At 40.2% G+C, this 17406-nt stretch overlaps 1 protein-coding gene across 2 annotated transcripts in view; it reads left to right on the forward strand.

Moving 5' to 3' along the window:
* The window catches only part of CLTC (clathrin heavy chain), a 72251-nt gene extending 60123 nt beyond the window's left edge, over positions 1 to 12128 (forward strand). The window contains exons 27-33 of one of the 2 annotated variants that reach the window (XM_060203848.1): positions 316 to 447; positions 564 to 674; positions 1388 to 1558; positions 1839 to 2060; positions 4301 to 4321; positions 8103 to 8178; positions 11099 to 12128. In XM_060203848.1, the coding sequence (XP_060059831.1) occupies positions 316 to 447; positions 564 to 674; positions 1388 to 1558; positions 1839 to 2060; positions 4301 to 4321; positions 8103 to 8178; positions 11099 to 11223 (858 nt within the window). In that variant the 3' untranslated portion in view covers positions 11224 to 12128. The remainder of the gene's footprint in view (positions 1 to 315; positions 448 to 563; positions 675 to 1387; positions 1559 to 1838; positions 2061 to 4300; positions 4322 to 8102; positions 8179 to 11098) is intronic. The other variant, XM_060203849.1, reaches the window with a different exon arrangement.
* Positions 12129 to 17406: the final 5278 nt, after the last annotated feature.

Consider the following 17406-nt stretch of genomic DNA (forward strand, 5'->3'; position numbering starts at 1 on the left):
CACAAGGATAGGCACAAGGATCCCAGTTCGAGCCCCCGGCCCCCCACCTGCAGGGGAGACACTTCACAAGTGGTGAGGCAGGTCTGCAGGTGTCTTTCTCTCCCCCTCTCTGTCTTCCCCATCTCTCTCCATTTCTCTCTGTCCTATCCAACAACAACAACATCAATAACAACAACAAGGGCAACAAAAGGGAATAAATACTTAAAAATATATAAAATAAAAAATAAGTTTTTTTTCTTTTTTAAGAATAAATGCTTCTGAAAAAGACAGCTCGTTAGAAAATACTGACTTCTGTATGGATTTTTCCCACTTCAGGTTGCCAATGTGGAACTGTACTACAGAGCAATACAGTTCTACTTAGAATTTAAGCCTCTGTTGTTAAATGATTTACTAATGGTGCTGTCCCCACGGTTGGATCATACTCGTGCAGTTAATTATTTCAGCAAGGTAATACTTTTAAATTATAACTCCTTTTTACCAATGAACTAAGACCTACTTCATTAACTTATGTCAGTGGAACTTTAATCAAGTGGTTAATTTGTAACATACTCTTTATGTTAAAGGTTAAACAGCTACCACTGGTGAAACCATATTTGCGTTCAGTTCAGAACCACAACAACAAATCTGTGAATGAGTCACTGAACAACCTCTTTATTACAGAAGAAGATTATCAGGTAAATCAGTTTGGTCCCTGCATATATTCTCAAAACTTAGGTGTTTATTGGGATGTAAAGTTGCAGTGTTTTGTGATAAAAATCAAAATCCTTCAGAATTATATGTAATTATTTTTTATGCCTAGAGTCTAAATTTTATTCTTTAGTCAAGTTTGCTTAAGCCTGTTTTAAGATAATGCATTGCAAAAACAATTATACTTAAAGCCTAAAAATCTAAACTATAGGCAGAATCAAAAAGGTTATCTATCTCTTAGCTTTTAATTATTTTATGTACAGCTTTTCTTGCCTAATACCATAATACTATCTTTCATTAAACTCTCCCTGGTGAAAAGAAAGTTTTTGTATTTGAAAAATATAAATATTAAGGTTAAGCTAGTTGTCTTTTCTTTCTATCACTAGCAGCATGGTTTATGTTTAGGGTCCTATCTCATACCACACTGTATGACTAAATAGTATGTTCCAGTATAAGATCTCGCCTCCAAGTTACAAATCTACAGACACACTAACTTTGAGGCCTTTATTGTTGTAAACTAAGTTGCAGAACTTTGATCCTCATTCACATTACAGCTTTGTATTTTGATGTTTTAATTAATTGGATTGTAGTAATGAGTCAGTCGACAGTAGTTTATTTATGAAGAAGATAGGACATAACTTTTAAAGCAAAGTGAGAAGCTAAATTGTCATTCAATGGCTTTTTTTGTTTGTTTTTTAAGGCTCTGCGAACATCAATAGATGCTTATGACAACTTTGACAATATCTCACTTGCACAGCGTTTGGAAAAGCATGAACTCATTGAGTTCAGAAGAATTGCTGCTTATCTCTTCAAAGGCAACAATCGCTGGAAACAGAGTGTAGAGCTGTGCAAGAAAGATAGCCTGTACAAGGTGGATAAAAAGTTGGGGTGGGGGACAGGGTGATTAAACCAAATACTTTGGTATATTATAAACAGTAATGACCTGTAACAGTAATTTTGTGCGTATGAGAATTGCATGTCATACCTTCATTTGAGGAGGTAATAGTTAAATTAGATTTCTTGATTTTTTAAGGATTCGCTTGTGTTTATGTCAAACTGAATACTTGACCATCGTCCTTTGAGATTTTTGTATACTCAGCTTATCAATTCTTGGTATTAATGCATGCCCTTCTTCCTTTTCTTTTTAATAGGATGCAATGCAGTATGCCTCTGAATCTAAAGACACTGAGCTAGCTGAAGAACTTCTACAGTGGTTTTTGCAGGAAGAAAAAAGAGAGTGCTTCGGAGCTTGTCTCTTTACCTGTTATGACCTTTTAAGGCCAGATGTTGTCCTGGAAACTGCATGGAGGCATAATATCATGGATTTTGCCATGCCCTACTTTATTCAAGTCATGAAGGAATATTTGACAAAGGTAATGAATGGCACCTCTGAGTATATTTGGAACTAGTTTTCTTGCTATGTGAAACTCTAGTTGCAGACTTTCTAATGTCTTTTTTCCCAGTAGAAATCATTTCAGCTGATCATAAATTTCTTTTATGAAATTTCTTTTATCAGGATTGAAAAAAATTTTTTTGACAAATGACATTAAATAGCTAGGAACTCAAACATAACATCAGAACAGTTACCCTCAATGTACTTGATTTAAAAAAAAATTCAATGAATCTTTTTTTTAAATAATATATTTCAGGGCCTGGGCAGTAGCGCAGCGGGTTAAGTGCACATGGACCAGCCTAAAGATTCTGGTTTGAGTCCCCAGATCCCCATCTGTAGGGGGGTCACTTCACAAGTGGTTAAGCAGGTCTGCAGGTATCTTTCTCTCCTCCTCTCTGTCTTTCCCTTGTCTCTCGATTTCTCTCTGTCCTATCCAACAACAACAGCTATAATAATAATAACAACAACAACAACAACCCACAACAAGAGCAACAAAATGGGGAAAATAGCCTTCAGGAGCAGTGGATCATAGTGCAGGCACTAAGCCCCAGCAATAACCCTGGAGGCAAAATAATAATAATAATAATAATATATTCCTAAAATCAATTCTTAAAACTCGTTTTAATGTGTGTGCCTCTTTCCTCTGGGAAGCTACATATATGTTCTTTTTGATATTAAGACTGCTGACTACTTCACTACTCCAAACTTATTTTTAGATAGAAGGAGCAAGGCTGGGGGTAGGGGGGAGGCCAAGCTCGAACATGTGTGTCAAAGGAAATATACACTCTACATGAGCTAATTTACCAGCCCAAGGCCACTTTTTGATTCAAATAGAAAGGATAAGGAGAGATGCCATTGTATCTCCCATGTAGTGCCAGGGTTAGAACCTGGGTGCACACATGGTGATGCAAGCAAGTGTCCTACGCAATAAGCTATATATATGTATATGTATGTATTTTTTTTTTCTACTTTTCAGTTTCAGAGAGAGAGAAGAAGAAACACCAACCACAGCACCACACTGCCTGTGGAGTTTTCCCTGTTACTGTGTGGAGAGCTCCACACAGTAAAGTGTGCACTCTACCCAAGTGAGCTCACTTCTAGCCCTCCTTAATAAATTTTCTTCAAGAAAAGTTTTTTTTTTTTATTAGAGTTTTGCATGAGGCAGAGAAAAGGAGAAAGTAAGTCAGAGAATAACTCTGATACATCATGTGCCAAGAAATGAACCAGGAACCTCCATCACAAAAGTCCCACACGCCACCTGTTGAGCCTTTTCTTCTTAGTTTGTTGTTTTGTTTTTAATATCAGAGCAATGCTCAGCTCTGGCTCATGGTGGTGTGGGGAATAAACCTAGGACTTTGGAGCCCCAGATATGCATAACCACTATGCTATCTTCCCCCACCCATGAATATTCTTAACATCTGTTTATCTTCATAGTACTTTGATAACTTAACCCATAATTTAAAAGTATCCTTAGAAGTTAACAAATAGCTACATATTTCCTAAAAATGTGTGGAAACAATCTGGGGATATAATCATTTTATAAAACTCACTATGTTACTGTACCTTTTTTGATATTAGAATTTTTTTACACACCAACAGCTGCTGGCTTTCTTGCAGTAAAATGTGTAAATGGTCATAAAGGATCTATTTTATTGACTCAAAATATGCTTATTAAAATATGTTTTGCATCTGATGTCTCCAGTATGCCAGAGTAAAGACAAAAGGACACTACTAACAAGTCCCAAGACACAAAATGTTTCCTTGGGTTGCCATCTAACTAGACATTATTGTGTCCAGTCATAGTTTGTTTCTGTTGCAGTATTAACATTTCATGAGTATAAAAGTCCAGTATAAGAGAAAAAAACATCTTCCAGATCTTAGCCATAGATGAGAATAGCTTCTTTATTCTTAAGCATAATGCCAGTTTGTGGAACCTGACTCTTAAGTTGCTGTTAACGAGAATGCTATATAAATTTTACTAGTGATTCAGCTGCTTTCTTTCATACTTACTCTAGCATAAATTCTTCTGCAATAAGCTCTGAAGTAAATATATATATATTCTAAATTTTGCTTTCAGTGTGCCCTTTATTTTCACTTTCCTCATACATTTTTAGTCATTAGATATTTCTCCCCTAAACCTTTGTTGCTGATTCTACCTTTTTATGCTCAGTATGGAATTTGATTTTTTTTCTAAGCTGCACCTTCTGAATTCCTTTGCAGGTTGATGCAATAAAGGAAAAGGTGAAAGTTGATTCTTTTCCATCTTTAAGTCTGGAGGACTAAGTCTAAGGAATTTGCATGATTTTTTTCCTTCCTTTTCTACACTGCTGCTGCTGCTTTTTCCCCCAATAAAATTTCACTAAAGCCTCTGCAAGTCCCTTGAAACATAACTGTAATAGAGATCTAGGACATTAGTAGATGTTTGCTACTAATCGGCTAATAGGCTTTAGGAAGGGCAGGAGGCTAATCAGTAGTTGGTTCACAGTCTTACTTACATTATTAAAAACTGAGCATGGTGACTTTCTGTATTAATTCCAATGTTTCAGGAAATATCTCTTCCCGGTCAGGGTATCTGGACCATAATAGGATTTTCCTAACAGTCTGAATAAATTAAGGCAGCCTCTGGTTTTATTTTGTGAGTTTGCCTGACAGTTGTTGAATTTATATATGTATAATATATGCCCTCAAAAGGCTTTTTGGGGTTTTTTTGGTATTGAAGGACTGTGATCCAGTTTCTGATCTCTTGATTCTTACTAATTTTTTGCTGAAAATAGATATGAGAGATACTAGCTGCTTCAGAAGAGACTTTCCTCATGTTTCTCCAGGTGTCCCGTTCTTATGGTGCTAGGACATTTTTAAGAGGAACCAGAATTTTGAATTGTGAGAGTAGCTTACTACAGTTGTTGCTAAGCAACATAGATTATTTCTATATGTAACAGAGTAATTAACTTTCTGCAATAAGGCACAACATTAAAGCTACCTAAAATATACCCTCTTTCTCATCAGTTGGCTTGTCCAAGGTCAAATTAAGGCACCTATTGGTTGCTGCTTCCTTCATTGGCTTGTCTCCATCCTAATCTAAATGAAATAAACTTTATCTTGGATCAAGTTGTGGCAAGAAAGGGGAGGGGAGGAAAGTTGAAACAAATTTAAAAGCATTTGGGTGGGAGACAATGCCTTGGAATTTTGTTGAACCAAACTGGAATCACCATTGGAACTTAGGGCAAACCTGAGTAAAATACATTTGTGTGAGACCCTTCAGCAGCTAGTAAGCAAGACAGTTAGAAAGCGTGTGTGTGAAAAACAGGTAATTGAACTGCAGTGTTATGCCTTGTTTTAAATCAAGCATGTACAACAGTCATTGCAATTACATCATACTATCTTTGAAACTCTTAGAGCATTGCTGTGGGCTGTGTGTGTTTCTTGAGAGCCTGTATAGCAAGTCATCTTCAGATTTCACTTCTTGCTTCAGTACTTTTGCCTTTTCTTCATGCACACTTACACCAAAATAACTGACTGCATGTTAACTTTTCCTCTGCAGCATATTGCAGTCTTTGTGGAAAAGCCTTTTACACTTCAGTGAATTTTTCCATAGAACAGGTGAAACTGAACAGAGCGACATGCTTACCTGTAATTTTTTTTTTAAACCCAAGGATCAGAAACTTTTGTTACAGCTCTTTAACAAAAGCTTGTGTTCATAAAAACCTTCTCTGCTGCCTTTTTTTTTTAAAGCAATCTAAATTGGGTCAGTGGAAACCAAAAATGGATGTTACTGTGCCAGAGGCTGTGCCATAATATAGAAAAATCAGGTTTTTTGATTGTTTGTTTGTTTGTTTTTAACTGGTGCCCAGCCTACCTTTGTCTGTGCCTGGGCATTGTGATACTGTTAGATCTTCTAATTGTGTCTTCAGTGTACTTCTGTAATGAGACTTCTGTGTTTTAACATCTGACTCAGACTTTAAAATGAGTGAACTGAAAATGTATTATGCAGTGATGGATTTTTGTTGTTGCATTTTTCTCCTTAGAATTAATTACATTCATTCATGGGTAGTTTTGTTTTTGTTTTTTATAACCTGTAGGTCACTCTTGAGTACTGTTTAAATTAGGGAGGCCCCCTTTTGACTCTTGTTGGCACAGACTTTGTTTTAAAATCTTTAACTATGGTGATTTTAGATGTCACAGTGGCTATTTCTCCTGTTATTTATTCATTTCATAATAGTCTTAAATTTGATAACAGGGAAAGTTGAGCACTTAGGCTATAAAATAGGAAAATTGTATATGGAAGCAAATTTTATCTTCCTGTGGTAGAAAAACCTTTTTTTGCCAGAGTACTGTTCACCTCTGGCTTATGGTGGTGCGGAGGATTGAACCTGGGACTTTGGAGCCTCAGGCGTGAGAGTCTCTTTGCATAACCACTATGCTCTCTACCCCGACCTACCACTTTTTTTTTTTAATTTTATTATTATTGGATAGAGACAGAAAGACAGGAATTGAGAGGGATGGGTAGATAGGAAGGGGGAAGAGACAGAGCAGCCCTGGAGCCCTGCTTCACCACTTGTGAAGCTTTCCCCTTACAGGTGAGGACCAGGGGCTTGAACTTGGGTCCTTGCACACACAATAATGTGAGCGCTTAACCACATGTACCACAGTATGGCTCCCATACTGTTATTTTTATATGAAATAACTAATATACGTATAAAATACTGGCCTACCTTAATAAGTCCCTATCTGCTTTCTTCCTTCCCACCTCAATGAGCTCACTTAGAACTTAGAAAATCACTGGTACCAGATAACATTGAGATTTGATGTTTACTTTTATTTCAAGTACATTGGTAGGCCTCTTATAATACTTTGGCTGAAAGATCAATTTTTCTTTTTTTTTTTAATTTTATTATTTATTAATGAGAAAGGTAGAAGGAGAGAGAAAGAACCAGACATCACCTTGGTACATGTGTTGCCAGGGGTTGAACTCGGGACCTGATGCTTGAGAATCCAGTACTTTATCCATTGTGCCACTTACCGGACCATGAAGGATCAATTTTTAATTCATGTAAAAGACATATGGAAATGATTACTGTAATGATCCCTTTATCCTTATATCCTGGTGTCACTTCTCTGGTTCTTCACAGAATTACATCACAGAATCAAATCATGTTAGTTCTATAAGAAATTTGAACAGATTATCTCATTAAATCATTACAAATACAAGGGAATTTGAGGGCCACTGAAATGGTTTACATGGGCATACAACTATTTAGTATAAGGACCTATTCCAGCTCTTCTTCCCCCCCCCCCACTAATACATTTAAACTCTACAGTATTATCTCTGAGGGATATTATTTCATTTAGAGTAGCCTTTTGATTAAGCTCAAAGCAAAAAAAAATTTTTTTCTTCCTCATATAATTTGCATATATCTAGTTATTCTAAAATAAAGCATTAAACATGCAGCTTGTTTTTATTTTCATATGTGAAAATATGGAGCCACTAAGTTCTGAAAACATCAGTTCACACCTGTAACCAGTAACTTGTAGAAACTATACAATTGCACAGTTGGGAAGAAACAAATAAAAGAATATTCTGCTTGAGTACTTTTCCAGTCAGAAGACTCATTTCACTTTTTTGAGTACCATTTCCTTTGGTGAGGGAAGTCTTGCCCCAGGCCATGCATTCACCATTATTATCTTTGATAAGACTTAAACTTCATTTTAAAAAGTGGTTCCTTGTTACCTCCTTCCCTCAGGCTGGCTGCATCCTAGCATGCCCAGTTTTTAGCCTGGCGTGAGCTTTTATGGCATTTATAAATCCCTCCTTCCCGAGGGTTTATAATGACAATGCTAAAAACCACCTTGACTCAAGTATGAACATTGCCATTGAATTTGAGGGGTGGGAGCTGGAAATGTTCTTTTTAGTCTGTTTTGTTTTGAACAAATTTTAACATACTAAGGCTTTTCCACTTTCTGCCATACATCTAGGTTAATAATACTTTTGGGATACTAATTAACATTATCTGTTTTTCTCCAGGTGGATAAATTAGATGCTTCAGAATCACTGAGAAAAGAAGAAGAACAAGCTACAGAGACACAACCTATTGTTTATGGTAATTTCTTTTTGTAGCCTCATAGAAATACAATAGAGTACATGTTTCATTTTGTTGGAAATTTACCCCAAAAAATTGCTAGAGGCTTGCTTAGGTAAAGAAAAGTTCTCAATACCGTCATGTTTTTGTTTGCCTCCAGGAATATCGCTGGGGTTCTGTGCCTATCCTACACTATGATCCCACTGCTCCTGGAGGCCATTTTTTCCTCATTTTTTGTTGTCCTTGTTGTTGTTGTTGTTGTTATTGTTATTGCTGCTATTGTTGTTGCATAGAACAGAGAAATTGAGAGAGATGGGGAAGACGGGGAAAGAAAGATAGACACCTGCAGACCTGCTTCACCGCTTCTGAAGCGACAGCACCCCCAAACCCCGGCAAGTGAGTAGCTGGGGGCTCAAACCAGGATTCTTACACCATATGCTCTTATTAACCCACTGCGCTCCCACCTGACCTCCTGTACCATCATGTTTTTAACAATCTTAAAGCAGGCATTAGCATTATTCACTAAGTGGTTTTTGTTTTTTGTTAGGTCACCAACCTTATCACTGGGGTTTAGTGTGTGCACTAATCTCCACAGCTTCCCCAGCCCTGCCCCTAAGATACCTATAGATTTATTATTATTATTATTATTATTATTATTATTATTATTACCAGAGCACTGCTCTGCTCTGGCTTATAGTGCTGCTGGGGATTGAACCTGACTGAGACCATCACTGCTTCAGACCATAGTTATCACTTCCCTGGCACCGGGAGTCGGGCGGAAGTGCAGCGGGTTAAGTGCACGTGGATCAAAGTGTTAGGACTGCCGTAAAGATCCCGGTTCGAGCCCCAGCTCCTCACCTGTATGGGAATCTCTTCACAAATGGTGAAGCAGGTCTGCAGGTGTCTATCTTTCTCTCCTCCTCTCTGTATTCCCCTCGTCTCTCGATTTCTCTCTGTCCTAACCCAACAACAATATCAATAGCAACAATAATAATAACTGCAAGGATAAAATAACAAGGGCAGCAAAAGAGAAAAAATAGCCTCCAAGAGCAGTGAATTCATAGTCCAGGCAGAGGCCCAGCAATAACCCTGGAGGGGGGGGGGGGGGAAACAGTATTCCTGTGTGGTCCAGGAGGTGGTGCAGTGGAACAAAATGGGAAAAAATGGCCCCTGGGAGCAGTGGGTTCATGGTGCAGGCACAGAGCCCCAGCAATAACCCTGGAGGAAAAAAGAAAAAAAAACAGTAGGGGAGGGGAGGGAAAGGAAAGGAAAGGAAAGGAAAGGATGGGAAGGAACTTGTTTCCCAGGCAGGATTGGCTGAAAGAGCTGCACTGAAATATCTTGTAGGGGAGGAATAATAATTTTCCTTCTTTTTTTTTTTTTTTATTTTTTTAAAATTTATGTATTCCCCTCTGTTGCCCTTGTTGATTTTTATTGTTGTAGTTATTATTGTTGTTCTTGATGTCATCATTAGATAGGACAGAGAGGAATGGAGAGAGGAGGGGAAGACGGGGAGAGAAAGACACCTGCAGACCTGCTTCACCATTTGTGAAGCGACTCCCCTGCAGGTGGGGAGCCTGGGGCTCGAACCGGGATCCTTAAGGCCACCCTTGTGCTTTACACCACCCGCACTTAACCCACTGCGCTACGGCCCGACTCCCATAATTTTCCTTCTTAAAGGAAAATTTGGAGTTCAGTTTACCAAAGTTAAGGACTCAAGGGTGGCAAGGAGGGTTCAGGTCCTGGAACATATTGGCAGAGGAAGATCTAGTGGGGGGTTGAGATGTTCTGTGGAAAACTGAGAAATGTGGTCCCGGGTGTGGTGCAGTGGATGGGGCATTGGACTCTCAAGCGTGCCGTCCCCAGTTTAGTCCCTGGCAGGGCATGTACCAGAGTGATGTCTGGTTCTTTCCCTCTCTCCTCCTGTCTTTCTCATTAATCAATAAAATCTAGAAAAAGTAAGTTTTAAAAAAATAGTCTTCCAGGGGCGGTAGTGCAGCGGGTTAAGCGCAAGTGGTGCAGAGCACAAGGACCAGCGTAAGGATCCCCATTCGAGCCCCCGGCTCCCCACCTACAGGGGAGTCGCTTCACAGGCGGTGAAGCAGGTCCGCAGGTGTCTTTCTCTCCCCCTCTCTGTCTTCCCCTCCTCTCTCAATTTCTCTCTATCCTATCCAACAACAACAACAATAATAACCGCAACAATAAAAAAGGGCAGCAAAGGGGAAAAATAAATATTAAAAAAATAAAAATTGGGAGTCGGGCGGTGGCGCAGTGGGTTAAGCGCACGTGGCGCAAAGCGCAGGGACCGGCGTAAGGATCCCGGTTGGAGCCCCCGGCTCCTCACCTGCAGGGGAGTCGCTTCACGGGCGGTGAAGCAGGTCTGCAGGTGTCTGCCTTTCCCCTCTCTCTCTGTCTTCCCCTCCTCTCTCCATTTCTCTCTGTCCTATCCAACAACAAAGCAACGTCAACAATGGCAATAATAACCGCAACGAGGCTGCAACAACTAGGGCAACAAAAAGGGGGAAAAATGGCCTCCAGGAGCGGTGGATTCATGGTGCAGGCACCGAGCCCAGCAATAACCCTGGAGGAAAAAAAAAAAAATTAAAAAAATAAATAAATAAATAAAATAAAAATTAAAAATAGTCTCCCTATGCTAATTTTATTGTCATCTTATGTGATATGCACATACTATATGGTGATGACCTTATTCACAGATGCCTTGCACAACTCCACCCCTGCATATTACTGTAAATGGTATGAAGTAACACAGTTCTACAATGATCCTAAGCCCTACACTGTTTATTGGTTATTTTTGAGGCCAGACCCTTCTCCAGGTGGCTGTTGTGATTAAGTTGCTTGAGTATGGGAGATTTGGAGGATTAGATTCCTACAGTACAATTTCCCCCGTTTCCTTAACCACCCTCTTCTTTGTTTTCTTCAGGTCAGCCCCAATTGATGCTGACAGCAGGACCCAGTGTTGCAGTTCCTCCCCAGGCTCCCTTTGGCTATGGTTATACCGCACCACCTTACGGGCAGCCACAGCCTGGCTTTGGGTACAGCATGTGAGAAGGAAAGCTGAACCAAGTCACCTATTTTCGTACTGAAATACCGTCTACCTGCTTCTCAGTTTATAACAGGGGAAAACAGACACATGTTCTTGTAACCTTTATTTCATGAAGGACTACTTTCTGTTTCTAACTATAAACTTGGATCACCTATATGTTAAAAGCTTATTTCACATTCCGCATCATTTTAGGATTTTTTTTCAAAGGGGAATAGTTTCAGTGTTTATTAACTAGGGCTTTTTTTGGTTTGTTTCCCTTCCTGTCATTCTTGAAGAACTGCTTAATATTCAATCTGTTGTGAAGAACCTGATTTGCACTCTGTAGTGTTTAAAGAAAAAAAAAAACTCTAATATTAAATCTCTTAAATTTAGTGTATGTAAACAGCTTACAGTATGTATTGTCTAAATGCATTTAAATCTCTTATCAAAGAAAAGCTAAAGTGAAAACATTGGTTTATGACCTTGCAAGACTGTCAGTGCTAACAAAGACAACACTAATAAGCATACATTGGATTGCAGTGCTCTCCAAATTATTTGAAAAATGCATTACAGACAACCTGGCTGACCTTTAAATGAACATAAAAGGCCCTCTAACCTATGCAGGTTTCCTCATTATGCATATAGAAAATGCTAGTGTGTTTTTGTTCACTTTATATGTAACAGGTGCCCTTATGTTGTGCTGTATCCTGTGCTTTTTCTGTGGGACCATTCAGGACAAAGAGCACCATGATTCCAATCTGTGTATTTACTAACCCTTCCCTAAGGTTTGTGTATGTTGGATATTGTGGTGTTTTAGATCATTGAGTGTACAGAAAAGAGAATTCAAGCATATGGCTGTTATTCAGTTTTGTTTGTGGAGTTTGAAATCATTCAAATTTAAAAATAAATTACTGGACTGTGGAAATAACAGGTAGAATGCTGGTTTTAATGAAATACATTTCAAACTTAAACCAAAAGAACCACATTTTTTCTTGTTTCCTGCTGGGTACTGTGGTAGTAACTGGGCATAAGAGAGCAGACATGTCAAAGGGGATTAGGAAATAATGGGAAAACTGTCATCTGTATTCCTGTAGTTAATAAGGTTAAAAAGAACTAGTCACTATACTAGCTAGCTATGTTTCAACTATGTCCAAAACATTTTAACCAAGTAGTACTTTATACTTGTTCATTACATTTCAGTTCAATAGACAGGTCACAGATGTTAAATTAACACAAAAGTATAAAGACATGTAGTTAAAATATTATTCCTCATGTGGGCCCCCAGATTCTGAATAGTTTAAATGGGTGGTGTGTGTGGTTTTTTTTTTTTTTTTTTTTTTTTTTCAGCCAGAGTACTGTTAAGCTCTGGCTTATGGTGGTGCGGGGGATTGAACCTGGGACTTTGGAGCCTCAGGCATGAGAGTCTGTTTGCATAACCATTATGCTATCTACCCTCCGCCTGTGTTTGTTTTTTAATTGCCATGAGGATAATCCTGGGCACATGCAGAAAATATTCACCACTGCCAGTGGCCTTTTTTCCTTTTTTTGATAGAAACAAAGAGGTTGAGAGAGAAAAGGCAAATAGGGAAAGAAAAAGACAACTGCATCTCTGCTTCACTGTTTGTGAAGCTTTGATGGGACTTTTGTTTGTTCATTTTTAGGGGGTTGTTTGTTTTCTCTGTCTGTGATTTTTTGGTATTTTAACCAGAGCATTGTACTCAGCTCTGACTTACCATGGTGCTGGGAACTGGACCTGGGACTGCAGATGCTGTAATTATGGAAGTCTTGTTATGTAAATTGCTATGCTATTTTCCCCAGCCCTAAATTGATTTTTTAAAATAATAAAAAGAACAATGTTGGAGTCTAATACTTGTTTATTGCTGAAAATATTGGCTTAAAATTCATTCTACTAGGCTGAGGAGTATAGCACAGTGCTTAGGCAAAAAACTTTCACACCTGAAGCTCTGAGATCCCAGGTTCAGCAGAACTCTGGTCAGACAAAAAGAGTGAAAAAAGGAAGGAAGACCAGACGGTAGCGCAGCGGGTTAAGTGCACATGGCGCGAAGCACAAGGACCAGCATAAGGATCCCGGTTTGAGCCCCCAGCTCCCCACCTGCAGGGGAGCAGGTGCCTTTCTCTCCCTATCTTCCACTCTAGATTTCTTTCTGTCCTATCCAACAACAATTGCAATGGCAATAACGATAAAGACAAGGGCAACAAAATGGGAAAAATGGCCTCCAGGAACAGTGGATTCATAGTGCAGGCACCAAGCCCCAGTGATAACACTGGAGGCAAAAAAAAAGGGGGGGGGTGGAGGGCCGAGCGGAAATGCACCTGGTTAAGCACACATGGCACAAAGCAGCAAGGACTGGCTTAAGGAATCCCAGTTCAAGTCCCCAATTCCCCACCTGCAGCGGGGTCGCTTCATAGGCAGTAAAGAAGTTCTGCAGGTGTCTATCTTTCTCCCCCTGTCTGTCTGTCTTCCCCTCCTCTCCATTTCTCTGTCCTATCCAACAACAACGACATCAATAACAACAATAATAACCACAACAATGATAAAACAAGGGCAACCAAAGGAAAAAAATAGCCTCCAGGAACAGTGGATTTGTGGTGCAGGCACCAAGCTCCAGCAAGAGGGAGAAAGATACCTGCAGACCTGTTTGATAGTGAAGCAAAACCCCTGCAGGTGGGAAGACGGGCTCAAACAGGATCCTTGCAATTAGCATTTTGTGTGCTCCCCCTAGAAATCAACTAATTTTTGTCAGCGGGATGATTCTCTTCTCTCTCCACTTCTAATAGGAACAAAGTACTTCATTAAACTTTTCTTTCTTTTTAAACATAGAGTGGGCGGGGGTAAATTGTATAATGGTTATGCAAAGAGACTGTCATGCCTGAGACTTGGAAGTCCCAAATTCAATCCCCCTGCACCACCATAAGCCATAATAGTGCTCTGGTAAATAAATAAATAAAATAACAGGCCCAGGTGTTGGCACACCTGGTTGACTGCACAAGTTACAGTGCATAGGTAGCCAGGTTCAAGCCCCCAATCCCCACCTGTAGTGTAGGGGGAAAGCTTGCAAATGGTGCAGCAGTGCTGCAGGTGTCTCTCTGTCTCTCTCCCTCTCTATCACCCCTTCCTCTTGATTTCTGGCTGTCTCTATCCAACCAATAAAGATAATTTAAAATTTTTTTAATTGCTCCACATATTTAAAATGTAAAGTAACTTCCTCCAGTATGGTGAGGGCTGGACTCAAACCTGGGTCATACACTATCAATGCGGCACGCTATCCTAGTGAGTTTTGCCTGCCCTCACTAAGGTTTTTTTTTTTTTTAATTTGCTTTTGTTGCCCTTCTTGTTTTTATTGTTGTAGTTATTATTGTTGTTGTTATTGATGTCGTTGTTGGATAGGACAGAGAGAAATGGAGAGGGGGAGAGAAAGACACCTGCAGACCTGCTTCACCGCCTGTGAAGTGGCTCCCCTACAGGTGAGGAGCCAGGGGCTCAAATCAGGATCCTTTAACCGGTCCTTGTGCTTCTCGCCAAGTGCGCTTAACCCCCTGTGTTACCGCCCAACTCCCCTGAGGTTTCTTTACAGTAGACTTAGTCTTTAAAATTTTGTTGTTAGGCCCTTTGATACTGTTACAAATTAACCTATCCATAATGGGCTATAATGTATAATTTAGTTTTAAATCCAGAGTAAGCTCAATTTAAAATATATTCCCTATCTGCATGTTAATATTATGAGTAATTTTCAGAACTACTTTGCGGCACTGTTTTTTATTACTTGTTTATTTGCCTCTAGGGTTATCTCTGGGGCTCCATGCCGGCACTACAAATCCACTACTCTAGTCGGCCATTTTTTTCTATTTTATTGGATAGGACAGAAAGAAATTGAGGGGGAAGGGGGCCAGGCAGTGACACACTACTTTAAGCTCACATAGTTCTAAGCGCAAGGATCTGGCTTCAAGCCCCAGGCTCCCCACCTGCAGGGGTGTTTGCCTTATGAGAAGTCAAGCAGATCTGCAAGTGTCTTTCTCCTGTATCTCCTCCTACCTTCTCAATTTCTCTGTCCCACCAAGTAAACTGGAAGAAAAGAAATACACTGCCAGCTAGGAGCTCCAGTGGCGCAATCGGTTAGCTCGCGGTACTCATACAGAAATGTACCGCCAAGAGCAGTGAATTCACAGAGCAGGCACTGAGCCCCAGTAATAACCCTGGAGGGGAAAAAAAAAAAAAAAAAGGCTGGTGGTGTTAGAGGGGAGGGGATGACACAGAGAGAAAGAAACCTGTTGTTCTGCTTCGGCACTCATGAAGCATCCTCCCTGCTGGTGGGGAACGAGGCCCTAATCTCGATCTTTGCGCTTAGTACTATGTGCACTTAACCTGGTGTGCCACCGCCCGGCCCCCTGTTTTTGTTTATTGTCTTTATTGGATAGAAACAGCCAGAAATTGAGAGGGAAGGGGGAGATAGACATCTGCAACACTACTTCACTCACATAGCTTTCCCCGTGCAGATGGGGACCCTGGGCTCGAACTCGGGTCCTTGCACATGTGCACTCAACAAGGTGCACCACCATCCAGTCCCAGTTTTTTATTGATTTTATTGCTGGTGGCTCCCAGCATTCATTTTTTCCTTTTTTTTATTTTATTTTGATAGGGCAGAATTTTTAGAAAGGAGGGGAGAGAGAGAAAGGGACACCTGTAAGGGAGGTGGGGGCTTGAAGCTGGGTCCTTGCATTTGGCAGCATGTCTGTTCTACTAGGGCACCACCAGCCCATTTCTTTTTTATTGGTACCAGGGTTATTATTAGGGCTCAGTGCCTGCACCAATAATCCCCCAGGCGGAGGGGGCAGGGATAGGAAGGGAGAGAAAAAAAAAAACGTGCAACATTATTCCACCACTCCTGAAATTTTCTTCCTGCAAATGGGGACTGGGGGCTTGAACCTGGATCCTTGTGCATGAAAATGTGTGCACTGTACTAGATGCCCCACAGCTTGTCCCCTCATAAAAGGCTTCGCTCAAGTATGGGAAGTAAGTAGATGCACTAAGGAAAGGCTGCCAGGAGCAGTGGAATTGTGCACACTTAGTCCTGGCACCACAAAACCAAAAGGGGTGGGGGAGGAGGCTGTAGTAAGTGTATAATAAGTGGTAACTTGCTAATTTTTTGTCTCTGGCTCCCAGGCCTTGTACATCACAACTTCACTGCTCCTGGGTCACCTTTTCATTCAAATAGAAAATCAGACACTGCATCACCTGAACTTCTATTGCTATGCAAATCCCAGTGTAGTGCTGGGACTCAAGCCTGGACCATGTGCATAATGAGGAGTGTGTCCTACCCCATGAGCTATTTCTTCCTCCTCCTCCTCTTCCTCCTTCTCTCTCCTTCTCCAATCCCTCTCTTCTCCCTCTCCCTGTCCCTCTCCCTCTCTCCAGCAAGAACTTTGGAACCTCAGGCATGGGAGAGCTTCTGCATAACCATTATGCTGTTTCCCTCACCATGAGCTATTTCACTTCCTCTTAAAAAAATTTTTTTTATTGTTATTTATTTTCTCTTTTGTTGCCCTTGTTTTTTTATTGTTGCTGTAATTATTATTGTTGTTGTTATTGCTGTCATTGTTGTTGGATAGGACAGAGAGAAATGGAGAGAGGAGGGGAAGACAGAGAGGGGGAAAGAAAGACACCTGCAGACCTGCTTCACCACTGTGAAATCCTTACACAGGTCCTTGTGCTTGGCGCCCCATGTACTTAATCTGCTGCTCTACCTCCCGACTCCCTCCCTTCCTCTTTTTAAAATATTTTTATTATCTTTATTTTATTTATTAAAGACAGCCATAAATTAAGAAAGGGGAGACAGAGAGGGAGAAAGATACCTTCAGCCCAGCTTCACCACTCATGAAGCTTTTTTCCCCTTGTAGGTGGGGGCCAGGGGCTTGAAACCAAGGGCCTTGCGCACTATAGTGTGTGCACTTAACCATGTGCACCACCACCTGACCCCCTGAGCTATTTGTCTAAACCAGTAACAAAACTTTTTTTTTTTTAATAGTAATGAGAGAGAAAGGACCAGGGCAGAGAGAACCAGAACATCACTCTGACACATGTGAATCTGGGGATTGAAATCAGGAACTCATGTGTGAGAATCCAACTATGCCTCTTCCAGGCTGCTTTTTTTTTATTTAATTTTTATTTATTTATTTATTTTCCCTTT

Source organism: Erinaceus europaeus, chromosome 12 (genome assembly GCF_950295315.1).
Source record: "Erinaceus europaeus chromosome 12, mEriEur2.1, whole genome shotgun sequence".
NCBI classification, from domain to species: domain Eukaryota; kingdom Metazoa; phylum Chordata; class Mammalia; order Eulipotyphla; family Erinaceidae; genus Erinaceus; species Erinaceus europaeus.